General features: G+C 38.4%; 1 protein-coding gene across 5 annotated transcripts in view; it reads left to right on the top strand.

Moving 5' to 3' along the window:
* The window catches only part of LOC128106520 (transmembrane protein 161B), an 83783-nt gene that overhangs the window by 12948 nt on the left and 45714 nt on the right, over nt 1-25121 (top strand). For 3 of the 5 annotated variants that reach the window (XM_052732065.1, XM_052732063.1, XM_052732066.1), the window contains exon 2: nt 14944-15047. The exons of 1 other annotated variant lie outside the window; for it this stretch is intronic. In XM_052732065.1, the coding sequence (XP_052588025.1) occupies nt 14944-15047 (104 nt within the window). Of the gene's footprint in view, nt 1-14943; nt 15048-24646; nt 24714-25121 lie in introns of those variants that run through there. One more of the 5 variants, XM_052732067.1, reaches the window with a different exon arrangement.

Raw genomic sequence — 25121 nt, 5'->3', positions numbered from 1 at the left:
AATGAGTAGTTATGCCCATTTTATCTTTAAAAAAGCACCTGAGTTTTATCCTTTCCTTGAAAATATAGTTTCTATTTTAATGCCAAAAAGATCTTAGTTCTTATGTTGCTCTTGCTTTTGTGACATTGCTTAAACTAAGTTCTTTGCTCCTAGACCTAGAGTAATACCAAATACTACTGGTATAAAATTTTTTTTTAAAGTAACAATAAAATGATTCTCAATGATATTCTACTATACTCATAGATCACTGCCTAACAATAAAATGATTCTCAATGATATTCTACTATACTCATAGATCACTGCCTTATTCAACCATCATCAGTGAAGCTTCCTCCTGCAGCAGATGGGATCAAATACAGAGACTCACAGCCAGGCATTATGGGGAGAGAGGGGAAGTGGGGAGGAGAGGAGAGGAGGCGAGGGGAAGGAGGGGAGAAGGGAGAGGGGAGGGTAGGGGGGGAGAGAGAGAGAGAGAGAGAGAGAGAGAGAGAGAGAGGAGAGACTGTCTTCTCAGAATGTGCAGCTCTAAGTGGGAGGTCTCCATCAAATTCCTCCCCTAAGAGCTCAGGAAAAACCCTGCAGAAGAAGAGATGAAAAGAGTTTAAGAGCCAGAGCAGGTGGAGGACACCAGAAGAACAAGACCCTCTGAATCAACTAAGCAAAGCTCATATGAACTCAGAGACTAAAGCAGCAAGAACAGAGCCTGTGCCAGGTCTTCTCTGTATCTATTATAGCTTTAAGCTTAGTATCTTTATGGGACACCCCCTCACCCCCATCCCGGCCAACAACTCAATTGAATGAAACCCAGTCCCAGTACTGAAGACTTGTGTGGTGACAAGAGATGCCAGTAGGGACTCCTTCAACCCCACTATTAGAAAACCTCATTAGGACTCCCCCAATATATTTTAGGGAGTTCCCGCTGCACTAGGTTTCCGTACCAGTGTGTGTTTTCTGTATTGATTCTCTTTGCATTTTCAGGTCGTTGGCAGTTATATTAATTTCCGTACACTGTTTGCTTTCCTGGATTTCTTTAAGGGATTTATTAATTTCTCCTTCTAGACCTTTGTAATCTTTATACAGATGACTTTAAGGTTTATTTCTTCAGGCCTGTTGTGGTAGTTTATCTGGGCTCTAGTAAAGACATACTGACATGGCTGTTAATGATTGTGGTTTTACACTGGTGTTTGGGCATCTGGGATGAGTTGATTATAGGTCTAGGTGCTTATTTCTGCACTTCTCTTTGTTGGGTGGCTATTTTGTTCTTTGCTTTCTCCCCCCCCCCCCCCCCCCCCCCCCCCCGGATTTTTGGAGGGTGTGATGCCTGTGTGTTGCCTGGTTGGAAATTTTCTGTGGACATGGTAGTTGTGGCCACTGGCAGTTCCAAGTAAAATGTTGTTTCTGAGTATTAGGAGCTGATGCACAGCTAGAGAGAGTCCATAGGAAGGAGGAGAGTAGAGTGTTCAACAAGGATGCTCATTTTGTCTCCTTGGAATGGGGAGAGACAATGAAGCCTGGTCACCAAAGAGGGTCTGCTATAGCTCTGAGGATGAGACTGGGCCTTGGATCTAGAGGAATAGAAGGAAAGGGAAGATTTACAGACAGCCTCCCTGCTTTCTTGGCAGGAGTGGTCTGTTAGTTAGCAGTGAGTGCCTGCTGGATTTGTGGACTGGGATAAAGCAACAAGTGTGGAAAGGGAAGTTGGGAGAGGAAGGTCTATGGGATCCATAGGAGATGTGGGCAGAGGGGAAGGAAGGCTGCAGCAGGTCGTTTGTTACAGAACTGGGGATGAGGCTGGGGTAGGAACAGAGGGAGAAGAGAGAATCTGCAGGCTGACTACCTGGTTTTCTAGAACTTGTGGTCTGTGTCTGCTGGAGTTGGGGGCTGAGATACAGTTGGGGGAGGGAGGTTAGCAGGGGAAGATCCGTGGGATCCACAGGACATGGGAACAGAGGGCAAGGAGGGCTGCCACAGGTGTCTGCTACAGAGGTGGGGATGAGACTGGGGGATTGGATTTGGAGGGGAGAGGGGAGTGATAAAGATCTTCAGCTGGCTTACCTGTTTCCCTGGCCTGCTTGGCTCTTGTGTTCCTATTGAATGTCTGCTGGTGTTGGAGGCTGGCATACTGGGATGAGTTGGAGGAAGGAAGGTTTGAGGAGATCTTTGTGATCCATTGGGGATGGGGTCGAAGAGAAAGGCAGACCTCAACAAATGTTCTGCTACAGAAATGGGCATGAGATTGGGGGATTGGATCTGGGGAGAAAGATAGGCCAGTCTACTTGTTGCCCTGACTGGAGCAACCTTTGAGTGGGGTCCATTTTTAACCTTGTCAGACTAGGTCAAATATCATTCCTTGAACCAGCCTTTCCCTGGATTGCGAATTCTAATTGGTCTTAATGATAAAAACCTGGAGCCTTTCCCTGGATTGCGAATTCTAATTGGTCTTAATGATAAAAACCTGGAGTCAGATATTGGGGTAAATGCTGAAAGATCAGAGAAGTAAAGGAGCAGCCACAGTCGCTCTTACCTCCACGACTCATTCAGAGTGAAAAGGGGGCGAGCTCCTGTCTCTGCCAGCCTGCCATATCACTTCCTGTCTCCTGTCTATATAGACCTCCAGACCTCTATGGTTGACTAATGGCCAGCTCCACTTTGATCTTCAGGCAAGCTTTATTTGTTAGAGCAAAACCAAAATATCACCACATTTCCCTCTTTTTGTCTAAAATAAAAAAGTTATATATTATAGTTATGTTATAACTAATATAAGAAAAACCATATACAATAAGTACAATAACTATATAATAATATACAGGCAGTAAATACATCAACTAACATTTGACAAATTCAGAGAAAATATTCCATTATCTATCCTATCTTGGTGAGTCCAAAAGGTTGTACCTAATTCACTTTCTATTCTAACTTGTATTACTAAAACTATCTTTTAATGTCTCTCAACCTATACACTTTACACCTCTTTAGTGAATTTCTTTTCTGAATTTGTTACAAGGAAAACTATAACTATAAAGTCTTCAATTCCTTCAGAGACCCAAGAAGGAAATAATATTATCTGAGTAAGCAGGAAGTACAAGCAATCTACTTACAAAAAGTGTGAGAAATGACAGAAACAGCTGGCTGCCTGGACAGTCACCCAGTCAGACAGTTCCTCTGCAACATTGGGGCATCCATCTTTGGCTTACCAGCCTAGCATCTAACAGACTTCTCTGTGAAGCAGGATTTTCTGAAGGACTGTCCTGCCTTGTCTTGGTGGAGTTCAGCAGTTACTTTCCTTTGTGTCCTGCTTGTCCATTTTGGACAGCATACTGTCAGCAGTCGAGGCAAGGGCTAATTTCTTGCCTAGTGGCTAACTTTTGCTACACAGAAAGTAAACTCCACATGGAGTTTCTTCAGTGCCCATCTCTGAAGTATTTGAAGAAAACTTCTTATCTAAAACATATCTCTGTTTGACCTTGAAAACATACCTAACATGACTACAAGTTTGATTGTGATAGGAGACTAACTACTAACCTGCATTTCCTTATTATCCTAAATAGTTGGTAATAATAACTTTGAAGCAGTAAAAATTTGCATTATATTGTTAAGTGAGTTGTATAGGCACAATACCTTGAACAAGAGTAGAAATGTATGTACAGTATGTTCTAACAAAAATAATCTCAAATTTGTATCAAAATACAAAAACTCATATCAATGTAAAATATTTAAAACTAGTAGTTGCTTTTTTGGTTTAAAAGTAGATTCAATAATCTACCTTTTTAGCCTATCATTTCTATAACACATATACAGTATAACAAAAATAATCTCAAGTTTGGTACCAATATACAAAAATCCAAGCCAATATAAAATATTTAAAACTAGTAGTTGCTTTTTTGGTTTAAAAGTAGATTCAATAATCTACCTTTTTCTATCATATCTATATCCCCCCTTTTTTCTTTTCAGAACAAGATGCCTGGATCTAATCTCCTTTGTTCAGCTTTTTCCTGACCATTACTAATAACAACTTGTAACCAACCAACCTAAACAATGACAAATATCTGTAACCCATTGAAAGACCAAAAAACCACCCACACCACCTCTTGGGAATAGTGTTCTTAAAATTACTTCCTGCTGTCTGGGGGCAACAGTATCTTTAGGGGATCCTGAAAAGAAAAAATTGGGGTTAATTATCAAGTCCTGGGAGAGGTAGCTGTATCATTTGTTATCCAGTCTCTGCATAATGGGAAAGTGCAGGGCTTGTCTCAAGTCCTGGCTAGAGTAGTCTGTGAAGCTGGATCATATCAACTAGCCACCTTGAAATTATCCTGAGCAGTTTGTAGTCCAAAGCTGATCTTAGGTGGTGTTTTTCAGCTTAGTGGTGATATCATATTGATATTGTGAGACCCCATCCTCCTTTTAGAGACTTCAAAGGTCGCTGTTAGGCATGGTCATGGTTCATTGCAGAAAACTTGACTATTTTAAATGTCATATGCAGCAAATCTCAAAGAGGTTAAAGGATCAATATTTGTTATGTACATACAGAGTATAAAAACTTAATTCTGAGTTACCTGATAGAGAATCAAACCTAAAATTGTGTACAGGAAGCTAGATGAAGCCTTTTCCTAGAATTAGTACTCTATATGACCACTAATATCACAACAAAAAGTTTAAAATATATATATATATTATAAATTTTGAGATAATATTTATACCTTAAGAAAAGTGTTAAAGAGTCCACATAAAACCAAAGGATTATGAGATTAGTGGCAATAAAATAGTCCTTAAATTTTGGTTTTTCTTCTGTCCCATATCAGGTGGCTCTTCTGACATGAGACAGATTTTGGATTTTACTATAACAAGCATGGTTGGGTTTAGAGAGAAGGAAAGAACCACACTCTTTAAGGCCAGCTTTAATTTTCAATTGAACCGAGACTACAAAAAGACCATTTGCATTATATGTCTGTAGAGAGCAGCAGAAACAAACATTTGGGAATATTTATGAAATTTTTTCCTGTTGGAGATGTGATATACTAATAGGCCAATTTACTCTTTTTCTTGGGACATTTTTTTCTGGATGATTTGTCCTTTTTCTTCATATGTCTCATTTGTCCAGTGGTTTTCAGATTCCTTAGCTAGATGTCTTTATTTTCCAGAAAAGACAAAAACAAAATCCTGCCCCAACCCTAATTTTGGGGAAGGTCCCTTATGACAAGTTATATCTGTTCAAATAAAAAGTATGTGTTAGTCTTATAGGTTAGTTTAGATTAAATGGCCACGCTGTTTGATGAACTATCACCTCTTCTAATCAAGAGGTCTCTCTTGTTTTGGTTTCTCCTGGAATTTTTGTTTTATCTACTATAGCTATTCTATCATCCAGAGCAGTATGGTTTTTTACAATAGGCATTAATTAGATCCTTTAATTACTCTGGGAAGGAGTTTCCTCCACAATGACAGGAAATGACTGAACCAAGTTTAACTTGGGGACCTGCAAGAGACCCTTCAAGGCGTTTCCCCCGATAGCAAAGGGTTACCTTGACTATTTGTCCCTTGTTGATCTACATTCATTAGTCCAATGTCTGCCTTCACCACACCTTCTGCATACTCCAGATGGGAGGGGCATTCTATTTGGATTATTCTTAGAAAAAACATTGTTTCTAGAAACTCTCTGTTTATATCCCTTTTTAGGTGACCTTTTTTTTACTGCAATTGAAATGCTTGACATTTTGGTTTTCTTCAAACCTCTGGAAATCACCTCTCCTATCTAATTGGAGAAATCCACGGGAGTCTACTTAAGGAGTATTAGGGAAATTTATTAGGATAAATTGAGGAAATACACTCATGAATACAGAACCTAGTAGACAGCTGAAGTTGTCCTCTGATCTGACCGGGAGTGAATCCACCTGGCAGTGTGATCACACCAGGAAGCAGGAAGGAGGGAGGAGGGCCTTGTGACCCTTTCTTCTCCCTTTCCTTTTAAGAGGTCACTACAGTGACAAGAAGCACTGCCTCCTTTAGGCGGAGCAAATTCCAGGAAACCTATCCAAGCAGCATCATGGTTATGAGATTCAATATTGACTGTATCTCAGATCCATTCATCTAAGGATGCTGATCTTGCCTTTAACGGTTAATTTGCGTCCCAAAGTTGGACACCAGATGTAACTTGAATTCTCATTGGTCTTAATAATAAAACTAGGAGTCGGATATCAGGATAAATGATGAAAGATCAGAGAAGTAAAGGAGCAGCCATAGTCACCTTTTACCTCCACAATTCCTCAGACCGAAAAGGGGGTGAGCTGCTGTCTCTGCCCACCTTATATTCCTCTCGCTGCCCAGCCATATCACTTCCTGTCTCTTATCTGTACAGACCTCCAGACCTCTGTGGTTGACTAATGGCTAGTTCCACCTCTGATCTCCAAGCAAGCTTTATTTGTTAGAGCAAAAGCAAAATATTACATTTCCCAGACCACCTTTGTAGGCTTAATTATTCCCTAAACTTGTAGGCTCCTTAAATTTGATGCGTACTAGCTTACATTTTTCTGTAAATTGACTCATAGCACTTTTCCAAACCTGATTTCCACCAGTCTTGTCTCAAGCAAATTAATTTTCTTTACCACACCAGTAAGCGTGTATTTTCTGAAAAGCTGGGCTGTAGCCAAGTAGTGTCCTTGGGAAGCCTCTCTGAGGCTTGTCAGCTGCTTCTTGGTATCTTTCAGTCTACCTCTTCTTGTATTCTCCCAGCCAGCCACATGGAAACAGCTTGCCGTACCATTGAGACTTCCTCAGCTGTATTCTGTTGTTATCCTTTACACTCGATCATACTCAGTTTGATTTTTCATCTGGAGTGGTCTCTGTTCATTCCTCCTGGTTTTAACTGCCCTTTTGTCTTAGAATTTCTCTTTGATTAAGCAGTTTACTAATGTGTCTGATTTTGTACATGTAGTGTTCATTGCCCTGTTTCTGACTGCTTAGACTTCCAAAGTGATAGTTTCATCAAACAGGAAATGAAAGTTCAATATTTCTCATGTTAGATGCTTTGTTGCCATGACAGAATACCTGGCAAAAACATTGTAAGAAGGAAAGTTTTATTTTGGTTTACAGTGTTAGAAGTGTCAGTCCGTGTCAGCTGCTCCATTGTTTCTGATGCTGTGGTGAGAAGGAGAGCACATTTCATGGCAAAGGAAGGCAGAAAGGCAGATGGGAAGGGGCTGGAACAAGTTGTACCATTAAAGACACATTTCCTGTAATCAGTGCCCACCTACCACTAGGTTCCTACCACTTCCCAGTAATGCCATCAAAGTATGACTTTGATGTTTGTGCACTGAATTAGCTTTGAGCCTTCATTATCAATGATTAGATCAACCACCTGGAGATGAATCCTGCATTCAGCACATGAACCTTTGAGGGAACATTACATTTCATATTCGGGACAACACACACACACACACACACACACACACACACACACCCTCACTCATATTTATGTTTGTCATTTAGCCTGAAATTTCCTTTTATTTGTCTGAAATTTCAATTTCCATTTTAGGTTTTCCCATTCCTATGAAGCTTTCTTACCGTTTTGGGGCAATTGTTAAGGCAACTCCATGTAGTTAAAAAGGAGGTTTAGCCGGGCGGTGGTGGCGCACACCTTTAATCCCAGCACTCGGGAGGCAGAGCCAGGCGGATCTCTGTGAGTTCGAGGCCAGCCTGGACTACCAAGTGAGTTCCAGGAAAGGCGCAAAGCTACACAGAGAAACCCTGTCTCGAAAAACCAAAAAAAAAAAAAAAAAAAAAAGGAGGTTTATTGGGGCGGGGGTAACTTACAGCTAGTAAAGGGGTTGGTTATAGGATCCAGGAGAGGTGAGATACAGTCCAGTGGGGTTCTCTGGAGAACTCTGCTCAGTCTACCATCCAGCATCCAGGATCATCAGGAACCAGGAGAACTGGCATATCTGGACCTCAGGTGTTAAGGGCTCCTGTCGGCCCCGCGTTCGGGGTAGGCCATAGGTAGGTGTGACAGTTACCGGAAGCCTCACTGCGGGTAGTACTTCCAGGTCAAAGCTGGAACAGCTCCCCACTACATTAGCCAGTTTTAAAATTTCTATAGCACTTCTTTATAATGTGCAAGTTTGTGCTCAAATGTTATTGTTATTTATTATGCAGTACTCTTTACCATGCAAGAAAAACTATGAAGCACAACAAAACCCACTATAAGAGTTTATTAGGGAAGGGGGCAGAAGGGATGTGCTTAGGCCTATTGTAAGGTAGGGAGGAAGACGAGGGTGGGGGGTGGGGTGGGGTGCGGGATCTGCTCTTATGGATTCCCCCATGCCTGAGCGTATGGGCTTACGTAGCTACGTCATGCATGTGCATAGATTACGTGATTACTCTGCACACGGACATGAGGCCCCCAGAATGACTAAGCTTCTTGCCAGCACATGCTCAGTCATGGGGGAGTGGCTAGGAATTCTATCAGTTATCTTATGTGATGTTCCCTTATATGTTAATCTTGGATTATAAGTTTTGATAACATATTCTTTACAGTGGCTTCATTCATTCAGATATCACGTGCTATATTATGTACTCTAAATTGTTCTAAATGGTATTGTTCTGAGTGCTGGGGGGTTAACTGTCAGTAAAAACACGTATTTTTGTTCTAAGTTCCTGATCATAGCCAGCAGGATATCAGCTGTATGTTAGAGAGTTTTTTTTTTTTTTTTTTTGGCGGGGGGGGGGGGGGGGGGGGGGGGGGGGGGGGGGAGTGCAGTTGTTTGTTTTGAAACAGGTTTTCACTGTGTAGCCCAGGCCAACTTTCTGGCCAAACCTAGCTTCAAACTTGTAATCTTCCTGCTTCAGCTTCTTTGGGATTATAGGCTTATATCATAATAACGAGCAAAAAAATGTATTTTTGTTTTTTAGATTTATACTTATTTCTATGATGATATGATTGGACTTGTAGTGCTTTATTATTCGAAATTATTAAATTATCTCTGTGACACCACAGACACATACACATGTAGTTGTTGTCACTAAAGTAAGAGATAGGGCTTCCCTGCTTCCTACTTGATCTATAGGTCCTCTTCTCATATTCGGGCCATTTGTCTCAGTGCTGCTGGGCTCTCTTCTCTTCCTCGTTTGTTCTTGGTATCCAAAGGGATTTTCTTCTTACCTACTCATCATATCCTATCACTTTTCATGGTATTATAGCCTTAAGGTTAAATTTTAAATCCGATAGTCTTACCTTTCAATATCTGGCTTTGCCCTCTATCTTTCCTTAAAGCAGTTAGCAGTGTTTATTGACCAAACTACTGCCTCTTGGTTAGAGCTTGACCTTCCAAGTGACCTTTCATAAGTTTGTTCTCAATTTCTCTCTCCTTTTGTTCTGTTATCATAGACTTCCTATCTGCTTATCACTTTTGAATATAATATGTATCTCTCATCTGAGGTATGTGCTAACTGCTCATTAAAGGTCAAGAACATGCACATTTCCTTGCTTCTAGTATTCTAAAGTAGCATAAAGCTTGTTTCTTAATACATGTTAATTAAGTGAACTCAATAGACTTTAGTAGAAAAATCATTACATTTGAAATTAGATTCCTGGGTTCTAGTTAAGTCTGTAACCAGGTAGTTGTATGATTTTGGTCATTTAGATTCTGCTTCCCTTCGTTAATTGTCTAGAGAAGGTTTGTTTAAATGCTTAAAGTGTGAGTTCTTAAGATTTTTATTAATCTAGGTTGAAATAAGTTTCCTATTCTTTTGGAGTAAAATTGATTTTTTTACATGCCTCAGTATGTCTTGCTAAAAGTCACTAAAATGTTTTAAACGCTTGAGAAACAAACAAAAAATTGAGAAGGTCGATAGGTAATAGCCTTTCTCTTTTTTGTAAAGGAGATGATAATTGAAACCATTTGGGGTGATCTGCATCCCAAGTTTATATGCAAATATGTCCTCTAATAGTAAACAATGTGTGCTTCCTTTCAATTGGTTTGTCAGCAGGAGAGCTAGTTTAATGAAACATAACAAAATGTCAACTCCTCTGAGGTGTCATCACTTTCAAAGTTTGAAATTTAAAACTGCAGTGTGTTTGTCTTTTATTATTGAAGTTTGGTTTCCATTGGTGACAAACAGAAGAAACTACTGGTGTTTGGTATATATTTTATTTATTGGAGAATTACTTAATTTTCATTGATAAAATTTTTTTATGCTACCCAGAAACAGTTAATGACAAAAATTGAAATGATCATTCTTTTAGATACCAAAGATGTAACTTTTCCCTGCTTTCCATGACCTCAGGTAAAGATGTAACTTTTCCCTGCTTTCCATGACCTCAGGTAAAGATGTAACTTTTCCCTGCTTTCCATGACTTGGAAAGGTTCACACCAAGGTACTGTAGGCTTTACTCGAGTCTTGGGTCTCTAAACTATTTCATAAGTTAATTTTCCCAGTTCCAGTTATCAAGGGAATCTGAACCTAGAGACAGTGGATCCAGATAGAAACTGTTTGGCCAAACTATTGTTTTGAAGCATTAATAAAAGCATTAAGACTTCATGCGGCATGTTTGAGATTCAACTGTGATGGTCTTTGTAGCTTCAGTGCATCAGTCTAAAAGTTTTATGTTGTGAAATTTGTTTAACTCCAGAGTTAAATTTATTTCAATATTCCATTAAAGAAATAATGAAAAATATTCATACATTTAAGAGACTTTAAAATGTTCAAATCTGATAAGAATATTACAGTTGCTAATTTCTAAGTTAGTACTAGTAAAATAGTAAATTAATGAGACCATTCCCCCAAAATTACAACTTTGACAGTATACTCCAGGTAGTCTTCCTGTGTGTGTGTGAAAAGGAATAACTGTGGCCAAATAATTTTCATATGATTTCAAAATGATCTCTTTATGTAGATTCCTGTTTTAGTGTAAAAGTTACGTTCCCTTTTAGTATGACATTTTTAGTCATCTAACAGTGACACGTTCTAGGAAAGACTTAGTGATTTCTCTTAGAAAGCTGAAAGATTCCTGTTATGTAATAATGTGTTTAGCACAGCAGGTAGATGAGGTTTTGGAAAGCTATTTTCTGCTTCATTTCAGAAGAGGAAAGTAACATAGTAAATTGAACAGATTAGAGTTATGCTTTTGCATTGATCAGTTTTTAGTCGTACATGAACTAGAATACTGAGAATAGCTTTCTTATACTATAGCATTTGCCTTTTTCAAGGTGAGGAGTTCCTTAATTCTCTCTCGGCTCCATAGTTGATCAGTTTCTGAATTTTTCAACATCATCTCTAGACTGCTTTTCTCCTCTGGGTACCAAAGGTACAGCGTCATTATTTTCAAACTGCGATCATTAAATCTGTTTCTCTGATTTTTGTTGGATTATTTGTGCTTTACTTCCATGGTCTACATCTTTAACAGTTTGTGATTTGGAGGAAGAGGAGCAGTATCCTCTTCCAGTTATCACATTCTACCATATACATCTTCTAGATCAATCTTGCTGGAATAGCTTTTTATAGTAATGACTTTCATTAAATACAACTAAAATGTGGTTTTACTGTTGAGGACAGAAGTGACTGAACTGTTAAATTGTCTTTGTGTCTGTGAGAGGCTGCACCGTTGACCTTGGACTCTGGGCTACTGTCACTGTTTTCAAGGTTCACTTTGTCTACAACACTTTATTTACTAACTGAAAGTGCTTTGCCTTTTAAATCTGTAATTTCAAATAAACCAATCTTCTGGCATACTGTTGAAGAGTTTTCTGTGATTATATTCAGAGTATAGAGATTGCAGAACTTCTGTTACAACCTATAGGAAAAAGACTAGAGATGTAAAGTAAAAAAATGTAACGTTGGATGTGAAGTAAAATGAAAGATGCCCTATCTGTAATCCAGTTGCCAGAATTGAAGACATTAAAATATCTAGAAATAAAGTAGAGTTGAAATAGATTTGGTAGACATTTAAAAATAGTCCTGTTCAAGAACCACCTCTTAACTCCTTTACTTGAGAAATTCTGTCTTTTAATGGTGGTAATCACTACAACAAATAATAGTCGTGTGGACTTATTCTTGCTCTGTAACAGTTCAGTGAAGTAGATTGAATTATTATCTGTGTATGGACAAGGAAACGCAGGTACAGAGTGTTTGAATGGTGTGTCAAAGTCACGGCTGTTAGATTGAGGACTTGAAGAGAGAACAATCAAAGTTCTGCCATCACGCTTCATACAGCTAGTGCTCTTTAACCATTTGCTTTGATCAGTAGTCTTGAACTAAAGAGCTGTTTTGTTTTTGTGTTTTTTTGTTTCTCTCTCTCTCTCTCTCTCTCTCTCTCTCTCTCTGTCTCTCTCTCGTAAGATAGTCTACTTCGGCTTCTGACTCTCAATGTTCCTACCTCAGTTTTTTTTAGCGTTCACCACCATGCCTTGTAGTATGAATTCTAATTGGTCTTAATGATAAAAACCCGGAGCCAGATATTGGGGTAAATGGTGAAAGATCAGAGAGACAAAAGAGTAAGCCACAGCCATCTCTTACCTCGCCAACTCTTCAGCCTGAAAATGAAATAAAATACGAGAAAAGAAAAACTTACACATTGGAATAGGAGAAAACAAACAGAAGGAAAAGAGCCCAGGAAAAGTCATAAGAAACATAAGTAGATAGAGAGACTCACTTGTTACTTAGAAATCATGTTAAAAAAAAAAAATAAATAAACTAGAAGCCTTAAATACATACACAAAATACCTGTAGGGTAAAAGATAGAAAAGGTATATATAATTAAAAAAAATAAAGCCCTGACACAACATTATGAGACAAGGAACCTCCAAAGATGCCCTTGAGTTCATTTTATATTGGCCATCTACTGCTGGGCTTACAGCCTACCCTTAGGAATAGTTTGTCTGTGTCTCCCCGCTCTCCATGAGAATCTCTTAGAGAAACCTAAATTTTCATTTGCAAGTGGTTATCACTTGGACATTGCTTCTGGGTAAAGAATAGCACATGTGTCAACTTCTTTCAGGTCTAGGACCCCATCTGCTGCAGACCTGTGCAGGCACAGTACATTCTGCCTCCGTCTCTGTGAGTTCATCTGTGCTTCCGTCCTGCTGCTGGAGAGGGCCATGTTTCCTTGGTGTACTCCATCCCCTCTGGCTCTTGCACTCTTTATGTCTACCTCTTCTGCAAAGTTTCCTGAACCCTGAGAGGAGGGACTTGATAGAGATATCCTATTTAGACCTGAGTGTTCCAAGGTCTCTCACTCTGCTTAATGTCTGTTTGTGGATCTCTATTTCTTCTCCTTTGCTGTAGGAGGAAGCTTCTCTGATGATGATTGAACAAGGCACGGATATATATGTATAGCATAATGTCATTAGGAGTCAGTTTAATGGTGTATTCTTTTCCTAGAACAGTAGTATTTGATTTTTCCCTAGGTCCCTGAGCTATCTAGTCTCAGATTCTTAGTCACCCAAGCAGTGTTGGGTAAGGGTTCCATCTCATGGAGTGGACCTTAAGTCAAACTGGATATTGGTTGGTTACTCCTAAGAATCTTTGTGCTCTCTTTGTAGTAGCATATCTTGGGGTCAGGATACCTTTGTAGATCAAAGGGTTTGTAGCTGGCTTGGTGTTTTCATTTCCTCTTTGGTAGCATGCAGAGTACCTTCTTTTACCAAAGATGCTAGCATGTAGAAGGCTCTATGTAGGCAGCAGCTTGACTTCTCCATGTGCAGAGTTTTGTAGGTGGTGTTTTCAGTAATAGGGCCTTGCCATCAGTTTTGTGGAGGACAGCCTATAGTCCTGGCAACAGCCTGGGTTGTTTTCAATCACAATAGATGGAGAAAATAAGACATTCCATGATAAAACCAAATTTAAGCAGTTTCTATCTCAAGCCCAACAGAAGGTACTAGAAGGAGAATCCCAACCTGAAGAGGTGAACCACACCCAGCAAAACACAAGAAATAATAATCCCAGACCAGCAAATCAAGAGAGGGGAAGCGTGCGTGTGCATACACACACACACACACACACACACACACACACACACACACACACTATACACACAAATGAACAGGAATCAGTGAACACTGCTCATTGATATCTCTCAACATCAGTGGTCTCAATTACCAAGTAAAAAGACATAGATTAGCAGAATGAAAGCAAAAAATGGAATTCATCCTTTTACTGCATCCCAGAAACACACCTTAACATCAAGGATAGATATCACCTCAGGGTAACAGGATAGAAAAAGATATTCCAAGCAAATGGATCTAAGAAGCAAGCTGGTATATAGCCATTTTAATATTTGACAAAAAGACTTCAAACCAAAACCAATCAGCAGATATAGGACAGGACACTACATACTCATCAAGGAAAAATCCACCAAGATGACATTTAAATTCATGACATTTGTGCACTAAACACAAGGGCACCCAAGTTAATAAAAGGAATCCTACTACAGCTTAAGTCACTTGTTGATCCGTACACACTGATTGACTCCCACCAAGAGTGGGAGATTTTACTACCTCACTCTCACCAGTTAGGCAGACCATCCAAACTAACACTATACAGAGACATGCTGGCACTAACAGACGTTAAAAACCAAATGAACCCAACACATTTACAGAACATTTCATGCAAACACAAAAGATTATACCTTCTCAGCACCTCAGAATTTTTACCAAAATTGACCAGATACCCTAATTTATATAGAGTATCTATTGGGAATAAATGTTTAATGTTTAGTTTACTTGTACTCACATCCATGTGATGCTTTGGTAATTTGAAGAAGACTATGGAGTGACATCCCCTACTGTGCTTTAAGTTTAAAGGAAGTATGTGGTCTTAAATACCTAAAGGCCACAAGAATGAGATATTTTATTGTTAAAGTCAATTTTCTGTACATTTTCAAAATATATAGAGTTTTCCAGCAGGGTCCCCAAACATTAATTAATTTATTGTTAAATTTATTTGTTTTTTACACAGGGTGTGATAGGTATACAGCTGGTTGTTACCATGGTGATGGCCAGTGTCATGCAGAAGATTATACCTCACTATTCTCTTGCTCGTTGGCTACTCTGTAATGGCAGGTAAGTAAGGGATAGGCTGACTGTAATGGGCACTTTTTTGTTTTGAGATGAGGCTTTGTGTAACCCAGACTGGCCTAGAGTAAGATACCTTCAGTCCCTATCTTTCTCTTTCTGCCTCCCAAGTACTAGGATTGTAAGCATGTACCCCCTCCCCTGCATAATACCTGGCACCTGCTGTCTCCATTCAGCTTACAAGCCGAGTAACTTCCTCCAAGTACTAATTCAAATCTGTTTCTAAAATAACCACAAGGAATGTTGTGAGAAAATCTTGCTTTCTCTTTCTCTTAACATGCTAGTTTATCTGTGTTGTACAGAGGCAACAGGGCAAGCAGTAAGAACTCAGATTCTGTTTCCTTTTTCCTCTTCCATCTATTTTATGGACACTGAGACAAGGAAGTTTTTTTTTTTTTCTTCTAGTTATCTTTAAAAGCTGATCAGCAGCCAGGCAGTGGTGGTACACACCTTTAATCCTGGCACTAAAGAGGCAGAGGCAGATGGATCTCTGTGAGTTCAAAGCCAGCCTGGTCTACAGAGTGAGTTCCAGGATAGCCAGGACTACACAGAGAAACCCTGTCTCGAAAAACCGAAAAAAAAAAAAAAAAAAAAAAAAAAAAAAAAAGCTCGTCAGCAGGAGGGTGAAAAGTTAGAAATCCAAGTGCTTAATAAATGTTAGAAAGAAATTAGAAAAAAAAGTCCTGCTTTTAGTGGTTTAGTTAAAAAATTAGTATAAAAACTAGATGTTCTTTGTTTGACTGCAAATAATTTTAATCTCCTTAATTCAGTAAGGATGGAGTGGAATTATGTTGTATTATTTAAATTTATCTATTGTACTGTAAACTTAATATTGTTTATCCCCACTGCTTCCAAGAAAAGACCTAGGTTGCCCCTCTAGAATTTGTATAGTATAATGAAATCAGAAGAAAAGGAATTAGATGATATAGTTACAGAAAATCTATACACAGAAATATAAGCCATATGTATTTCCTGTGCAGTTAATGAAAGGTCAGTAATACATTTGGTACCATAACTGTTTCAATAGATGAATGACCAAATGTCAACTCTTTTCTTTTGTTTAGACCTTTTGAAATTTGAAGACGGTGGGAGGCTCTCTTACTGATACTTTCTTATTCAGCGAGACAGATAAACCTTTAATTTAATAGGCTATTCTCTTTACAAACTGAAGTTTCCTTCGTCTGATTTATTTCCCATTTTATCATGTTAGCTATGTTTCATACTTTTCTCTTTGTGATAGTCAAATGTAGAAAAATAATCAGATTTAAAGTTTTTAATACTGCACATTTGTATATGTACTGATAATGTGAAATAAGCTGTTTAAATGTATTTTAAATAAAGTGATGAAATTTTTTGATAAAATTGATAAGCTCATGTACAGATCCATCATCTGTGACTGAAATTTTGTTATGTCAGCTTAATATACCTTCCATAATTGTGTTTGCTTATTTTGCATTCCATAGACATGAAAAACAACAGCTGTGCAAATTATTATTAGTTCTAAGCAAATGATAAAGTTCTAAACATACAAAACCTTAAAATATATAAAAAAACTTGTTAATTTTGGAGTAATGTGTTATAAAGTTTTTCTTTTTTGTGGTGCTGGGAATTGAGCCCAGAGTCATAATATGTGCAGGGCTCTTACTGAGCTATATCCCATCACTCAAAGTTTGATCTTTTACAAGAATGTGTCTTTTTAACTTTTTCTCATTAACAGTATTTTGTATTGATAAAAGTTGCCTTTAATGCTAAATGAAGTGTATTAATAGACATATATTCTAGTAAGATTATGTCTCTGTTATTTCATATTCCTACTGTTTTGTCTCATGTTTTAATGTTATGTACATATGTAAAGTTTGACGCTGATATTTTGGAGTCACAGAAGCCAACTCTCAGCACTGTCAACTAATCTAGTAGAATAAGATCAGTATTTTATAACATTTAGAATAATTACTATTTTGCCAACCTTCGGTGATATGAAACCATACTGTGTTAACACTCAGATATCTTCTTAGTGGCTTATGTATTGTGGTCATAAATGATAGTTTTCATTGGAAGCCATTTGAGCAAATGAAAACTGTTACAGGATGACTTGGGAATTACTGTGTTTAATAGACCTGTTCAGTAAGATCATTTATGTGAATGAATACATGTATAGATACCACTAATCAATAGTATGCTAAAAATTTGGGTGTTTTTTTTTTTTTTAAACTTTTTGTGTATATCTTACTATTCGTTTATTTCATGATAATATAAATAAATCATACTTTTCTTAAAACTTAGGACTTAGGTTCGTGTTAACTTATGTCTTCTATTTTTTTGACCCTGTGTCTTTGAAGTGCAGAGATTACAGAGGCACTTGAGCCAAGTGATTGACATCATAGTTAAGACAGTTTTCCAAAGGAGTCAGTACCTTCAAGGAGTAAGCAACTGTACCTAACAAAATAAGCAGTTTTTAAAATTAACAAGACTTTTAATATAAAAAGTTTATTATTTTATAACACTACTGTAATTTTGAACAGTAGGGTTTTTTTTTTTAACAAAAAAGCCTTAAATCTGGTTTAATTCCATTGATATTACCTTTGTATTTATATAATGCATACTGACAAATTTTTAAAATCTAGTGTCTCATTTGGATATTCTGAGTAAAGTAGGAAAAGAGATGCACTGGGATATGTTTATAACCTCCAGAATCCCAGTGCATATGAATTAATGTAGGCTTCGCTTCTGCCAGACAGGAATGGGATCACATGGGGAATCAGTGTGATTGGGCAGCTCTTCCGGTGAACTCTTCACAAAATGGTGATTAAGGTATTTAGTTACCTTTTCAATGGTGAAGTGTAGGTATTCTAGTTGTCTTGCTTGTTGTGGCTTTAGTGTTCTTCCCATGACCTTAGAGTCTTCTGTCAACTGCTGTGCTGGTTGGCAAATGAAAAGAGGGTGGACTATGGATCAAGAGATTCTGAGGTATCAACCTTAGAAATAGACTGATTGATTTCATAAGCTGCGGCCTTTTGACTAGGGCCAGCTAAAGGTCAGGGGAAACGGAAATGTTGTTTTCATTGTACCTCAGAAATAAAAACAAGATTACTGAATCCCTATTTTTTTTTTTTTTTAAGAATAGATGGTATTCCATTTTTACATGTGGGAAAACAAGTTGTAAGTAATTTGTTCAGGTCCATATAATGAGAAATAAATAGCTCCAGACCTTCCTTTAGAAGCCCAAGTCATAGTCTAGTGTAAGAGTTTTCACCCAAACCTGTGATTTTACTTTCCACTGCAGTCCATCAGAATCTAAAAACACTGAATGGGAAAAACTTCAGGAAGAAACAGTTGATCTTTTAAGTGGCACACCATTGTGAGGAGCATAATGAAACTGCAGTCTGTTCATAACTGATCACACTGCATGCTACCTGCCTGTTATTCTCTTTAGACCCATGCCAGGGGATGGGGCTTACTTGTGTTGTATCAGAGGGCTGCATTTAAATCATATTTACATTAGATCAGGTTGCCCACATCATTTACCCCTCACTTCATCTGATCATCTAGGTGTTGTATTACCTCACTCCATCACAAGAAGGGTCAGGGTAGTACAGTGAGATTATGAGAGGCAATAGTAACAACTTTATTACAGTATCTTGCTGTAATTTGCTGCTTGTTATTCATTGTTACTGTATCTAATTTATAAATTAAACTTTACCAATAAGTATATGTAAGAAAAATCATAGCGTATATAGGGTTTGATAGTGTCTGTAGTTTCAAGAGTACCCACTAAGGTTTTTGGTACATACCACCAAGTATAAGGGGTGAAGTCCTGTATTTGCTTGATTGATGGCTTCTCTTGTGTTCCACATCTTGTCCTGGAGCTGTCACAGTGAACAGGTTTTTAAATGTGATGCGGTTATCTAACTACAAGTAGAACTGTGATTTCTCTTGGCAGTGGAATAATTTAGGATTATCTTCTTTGCTTCTTTCCCTGCAATGCTTTGTCTTTTGACTGTCATGTATATGTAGGGGATATACTTGCATACATATACATACACACAGGTAGTTACAGCTAGTGTATGATTTCTCTTCACTTACTGTGTTCTTAGGCATCTAGCCATTTATATTCTAAATCAAAAGGCACATCAACACTAATTTTAATTCCAGAAGCATACTATGAAGTAAAGTTTAAATACTATCTTATTTCTTAGTCTATATACCTCTTACCTTGTCATTTGAAATTAAATTTATTCCATGTGTTTTATGTTCATCCTTTCAGTCTTTAATAGGAGAATACATAGTGACCATTCAGAATCTAAAATTCCCAAATCTAAAATGATCTAAAGTCTGAAACTTTTTAAACATCTGTGTAATACTGTTGTACTCGTTTCGCGAAACCCCCAGAGACCACCAAGGAGCTGGTTTCCGATGCAAGCAGACAAGGGTCCTTTTATTCAGGTTCAACCTGGGCCGCCACATGGCAGATGGAAGGAAATGTGGCGATGGCCAGGAGCCCAGGTGTAGAGGGTTTTTATAGGGAAAAACCACAAGCCAGGAATTGGCAACTTGGGATTGGGTAGAAGGGGCAAGGTGATTTTTTGAAACGATTGGTCTAGACTTTTGGTGGGGAACCACAACCCCCTGGACAGGATTATCTGGACTGCTCCGCAGGATTATCTAGATATCTCCAAGGGCCATAAACCACAGACAGGATCCTGTTAAGCTTTCCTTTCCTGTATAAACAGCAGACAGGATGTCTGCAGGAGGATACTGCTCTGTATCCGTTCGAGTTATCATGACATATTCCTGAGCCTGTAAAGTTAAGTCTAGGCCTTCACAATACCACAAGTAGAGAGCTTGACACTTCATGTTTCAGGTAATAGTAAAAGTGTTCGTACATTGAAAACACTTTAAAATTGCCTTCAGGCTGTATATATATTAAAACAAATGAATTCCATAATTAGGTTTGTATTCTAACCCCAGGATACCATGTATATGCAAATACTACAAAATCTGAACCTTGAACCCATCTGGTTCACCTGCAGGTTTACTCGGCCGGCCACTATTTTATGAAATGTTAGTTGTACTTTTTTAAGATTACCAGACTTGCCAGGCGGTGGTGGCACACACCTTTACTTCCAGCACCCGTGAGGCAGAGGCAGGCGGATCTCTGTGAGTTTGAGGCCAGCCTGGTCTACAGAGTGAGTTCCAGGAAAGGCGCAAAACTACACAGAGAAACCTTGTCTTGAAAAACCAAAAAACAAAAAAGATTACCAGACTTGGTTTAAGGGATTTCTCTTTTAACAAGAAACTGAATGGTTTAGTGAGTAGCATCTCTTAGGCCTAACCCATGAAGTTTATTGCTGACCTTGAAAAACAGCTCTAAAGAGCCTGATGCTCTTAGACTTCCGGTCTCTCACCTTCAGAAGGAGGATCCTAAGAAATTGTGTTCTTTGTATTGTAGAGTGAGCAGCTTTCTCTAACCACTCCCTTGAGCCAAAGAACCCCTAACTTCCCATTGTAGTGAAAGTTACCTTTGTTTTGAAGTTTGCTTGCCCCTCTTTGCACAGAGGTAAGTGATAGGTTCCCGTCTTCAGACATTTGAATAGTGGGTACTGTTGACTCAGGATGGTTTGTGTGCCGCCTTGCTGTTCATTTTCCTGTTTGCTCAGCGTAAACCTCATGCATGCATTTCTCCTGACACTTTCATTTCTCTATCTCTCACTTTGCTTTGGTTTGCTACCTTTCACAAGTCTCTCAGCAGAAATACATTTTTTGGGGGGGGGGGTGTAAGATGGCTCCGTGGGTAAAAGTGCTTGCCACATAAACAGGGAGACCTGAGTCCAGTCACCAGAACTCATGCCGTGGCACGCATGCTCTTGTTCCGTCTTCTCTCTCTCTCTCTCTCTCTCACTCTCTCTCTCTCTCTCTCTCTCACCATCACACACATTTTAGTAATAGCTTAAAATTAAATTATAATTTGGTCAAATGTACTGTAATGTCTCCTTCCATATTGAGTAAGGAGGTGTTATAACACCTTAGTGTTCAATTGTTGGAATTCTTTTTGCCTGTTATTGGATGCATGTTTCCTGAGTCAACAATCTGGAAGTTCCTTTCTGTGAGAGGAACCTACTATTCACATGCACAGTGAGTGGGACCTAAGACCTAAAAGAAAGATTTAAATCTTCAGCTACTGCCATTAAGGAATGTTTGAGTCCTTGCTCTCTTTGCCTTAATAACTTCCAGGTCTGGACTGTTCATGATATTCTTTGAAATCTTTCAACAAATAGCAGAGGATTATTTCTTCCCACCTAATATAATTAAGAACATTTAGAATAAAAAGTAAAATTGTGATGAGTTACTACCTTCGTCAGTTTGGGCTGCTCCAACAAAGTACCATGAACTGAGTGGCTTGTATAGTCAGAAGCGTGTCTCTCACAGTTCTGGAGCCTGGAATTCATGAGATCAGGATGCTAATGTGACCTGCTTCTGCCGAGTCTTTACCAGTTTGCACACTGCTGCTTTTGTGTGTATTTTCAACACAGCAGAAAGAGGAAGACAACTTTCTGACCTGCTTTTAAAAGCGTATGAGTCCAGTTCATTAAGACTCCATGTTTATGACCAAAAAGCCCCATATCCAGATATTGTCGCATTGGTTTTTAGATTTTAGCAGAAGAGTTTGGAGAGACACAAACATTCTGTTTATTCAGTGACCTGTATTATATGCCCTGAAATAAAGTTTTACGTAATTATATGGTAAAATCTTCATAGCTTGCTCTGTTAATACTCCTTTTGTATACTTGTTCATGGTCAAATTTTCATTTAAAATTTCTATAAAGATTTGAAGTAAATAACCCTGCTACTTAAATTTTTATAGTAAAATCCAGACCAAATAATTCTATAGTTTCTGCTATTTGATTTTCAGTGTTGCTGAATTGTTATAGTAGTCAGATATTTTATGTTAATAACTGATGTGAGAATGACCATTATAAACCTGATTCAATAATTTAGTAAAGTACAACAGCAGCTTAACTTTATTATCTGAAATATTGCTACTAATATAAACTCAGTGTAAGTGAAAAAAAAAAAAAAAGGCACAGAGTAGCCAACCAAGTTAACTGCTAGCAAATGCACTGAAATTAATATACTTAAATGTGAGAGGTTCAGGTATTAGTGAGTGCCTTTTTAAATTTATTTATACCTTTTACTGCTTTCCACTTCAAAAGCAGCCTATACATACTGTGTGAGAAACAAAGATGGCAAATTGATAAAAATGTTTAAAAAAATAGGTAGTAGATTAAATGCCCATGACCTAAAGGTGATAATAAGTAAATTTTGTTGTATTTCCTTCTGATGTTTTTACTCAGTATCCCCCATTAGTTATACCCTAATACAGCTTTTTGCTTAACATAGCAAACGGTTTTCCTCTAACTATGTTCTTGTAGCCATGTTAGGAAGACACAGTGCAGCTGTTGCAGACAGGCAGTCATTTTCCTGAGACAAAATGTAGAAAGTGGGAACCGTGTGGTAGTGAATGAAACTGCAAAGTACAGACTGTTATTAAAGGAAATCAGGCAAGCATCCATCTGAGTTTCGCCTGGTGATTTGCTGTCTAGAATACATTTTCCTCCTATTGTTTCTGGCCTCCCACTGATGTACAGAGCAACAAAATAAATCTTAAAGCATAAATTGAACAACTCTGTCTCGAGTTTGAGAATATTATTTTAGCATAAAGTCTATACTCCATACTATCACCTAGAAGGCTTGGCATGATATGGTCCTTTCTTACCTCTTGCGTTTACCTTTTGCATTTTTTGTGACACTGTGCCTCGTTGGCTTTTTAGTTACTGCAACGTTGTGTATTTCTTTAAGCTTCTGTGCATTTGGACGTGCTCTTTCTTGCTTGAAATGCTCTTCTCCCCATTTCCTACCTATTAGGATGCTAGTTAAGTACTGGCTAAGAGAAGTTTTTTTTTTTTTTTTCTTATGTCTAATCATATATCTAATAAGTGAAATCTCATATTTTCACCATTCATTTGTTTTTTTTCATGTGGTTTCACAACTTGCAATTTATTTTTTATTAGAAAATGGTTAAATTCTACCCTGACTGGAATAGAAGCATCAAGAAGACAGGGATTTTGGCTTTATTGAAGTTGATTTTGAATCAAGTATATAACTGTGTCAAAGTATCTGGAACATGATGGGCTCTCCATAAATGGCTGATGAATGAATGAATGAGAGATAGATTAGAAATAGATGTTCCTAAAAGGACCCAGTATCACTGGAGTTTAGCTGTAAAAATAATCCTAATGAAGTTAATTTTAAATTGTCTAAGAAGAACTATAGTATGCATTCCATTTTAGAAAAATGGACTTATAAATATAAGTTAGGGGCTCGAGAGATGACTCAGTGACTGAAACATATGCTGTGCAGCCATGAGGACCTGAGTTTGCATCCTGAGCACCTACAGAGCAAACCAAGTGTGGTCCCATGATGTGCCTGTCACCCTGTTATGGCAGTGGGCAGAGACAGCAGGAGCACTGTGGCTTACTGCCTTCCTGACAGAATACAAACCCACTCAAGCTGTAAGCTTCCATCCAGGTTCTAGGGGAGACTGTGCCTCAAAGGATAGGGTAGAAGAGGGAGTGATAAAAGGGGACAGCCATGCATTGCCCCCTCTAGTTCATATGTGCATGTGAGCACACACACATGCGTACGCCATAGCCCACACAAGTAAGTAATTCCAGAAGAAACAGTTCTTTGATAATAGAGGTTTTTAAGATAGCTCATCAATTCTGTGATTTTTTTCACTCACTGTGTTTTATTTCTCAAAGCCAGACAACTAAATGGAGTTTCTTAAATGCATTGTTGCTTAGATGTTCTTCTGAATACCATGCATTCACCAACATTTCTAGATTGTACACTTGAGATTTTCCACAAACTAAAATATGTGTAACACCAGAGTCAGTCAGTATGTGGGTAAGGCCGTCCTAGTCAGATATGGACTTCTACAAGGTGGTAATAAGTTTGTGTGGACCTACACATATCTTCCCAGTTGGAGCCTGACAAGAACATTTCACCTGCTTTTCTTATTTCTCATAAGTCCTGTCAAAGCTACTCTTACTTCGCTTTGACTTTTTATTGATAGTTTTGCTGTTTTAAAAAGTTGACCTCCAGGCAGGTGCAGTGGTGCAAGCCTTTAATCCCAGGCAGGATTCAGGAAGCAATTGAGGCCAATCTGATCTACATAGTGAGTCCCTGGACAGTCAGGACTACATAGAGAAATCCTGTCACAAAAAAAATAAAATAAAATGACTTCCAAACATAAGACCGAGTTATTGCTAATATTCATAAGCACACAAAAGCTGTGATTATGCTCATGGAAATTGTTTGAATGATTTACAGAACATGGAAAAATGCTATATTTATGATTGTGGACATTAGAAAGGCTATATTCAGGCATGATTGTGCTGCTTGGTGAATTCAGTGTTAATGAATCAGCAGTCTTAAATGAAACATATATAACAGGTTATGTCTTGATCAGTTGATGAAAGCTGTTGTGACCAGAGGCTCGCAGGAACCTAACCCTGTATCTCCCCTAGGAGCAATGGTTCAGTGTTTCGCGGCGGCTTTATAGAACATAACTACCTCGAATAACGAGAATCAACTGTAAGTTCAAGTTCTGGACTTGAATAGAAATAGCAGGAAGTTCTTCCTCACCTCTTAAATGTAATTTAGAGACTTGATTGGTGTGTGTGTGTGTCCATTAAACCAGGAGGAACACGGAGTTCTTTTGGTCCAGTGGTTCTTTTTGAGCACTTACGTGTGTGTGTGTGTGTGTGTGTGTGTGTGTGTGTGTGTGTGTGTGTGTCCATTAAACTAGGAGGAACACAGAGTTGTTTTGGTCCAGTGGTCCTTTTTGAGCACTTGTGTGTGTGTGTGTGTGTGTGTGTGTGTGTGTGTGTGTGTGTCCATTAACCCAGGAGGAACACGGAGTTGTTTTGGTCCAGTGATCCCTTTGAACACTTACTATATGCCAGTAACTGTACTAGCTTTGTAGTATACAAAAACAAAAAT

The sequence above is a fragment of the Peromyscus californicus genome, unplaced genomic scaffold (assembly GCF_007827085.1).
Source record: "Peromyscus californicus insignis strain IS unplaced genomic scaffold, ASM782708v3 Scaffold_9__1_contigs__length_137607984, whole genome shotgun sequence".
In the NCBI taxonomy this organism is placed as follows: domain Eukaryota; kingdom Metazoa; phylum Chordata; class Mammalia; order Rodentia; family Cricetidae; genus Peromyscus; species Peromyscus californicus.
The sequence above is the reverse complement of the archived record's forward strand: the minus strand, read 5'-3'. Positions and strand labels throughout refer to the sequence as shown.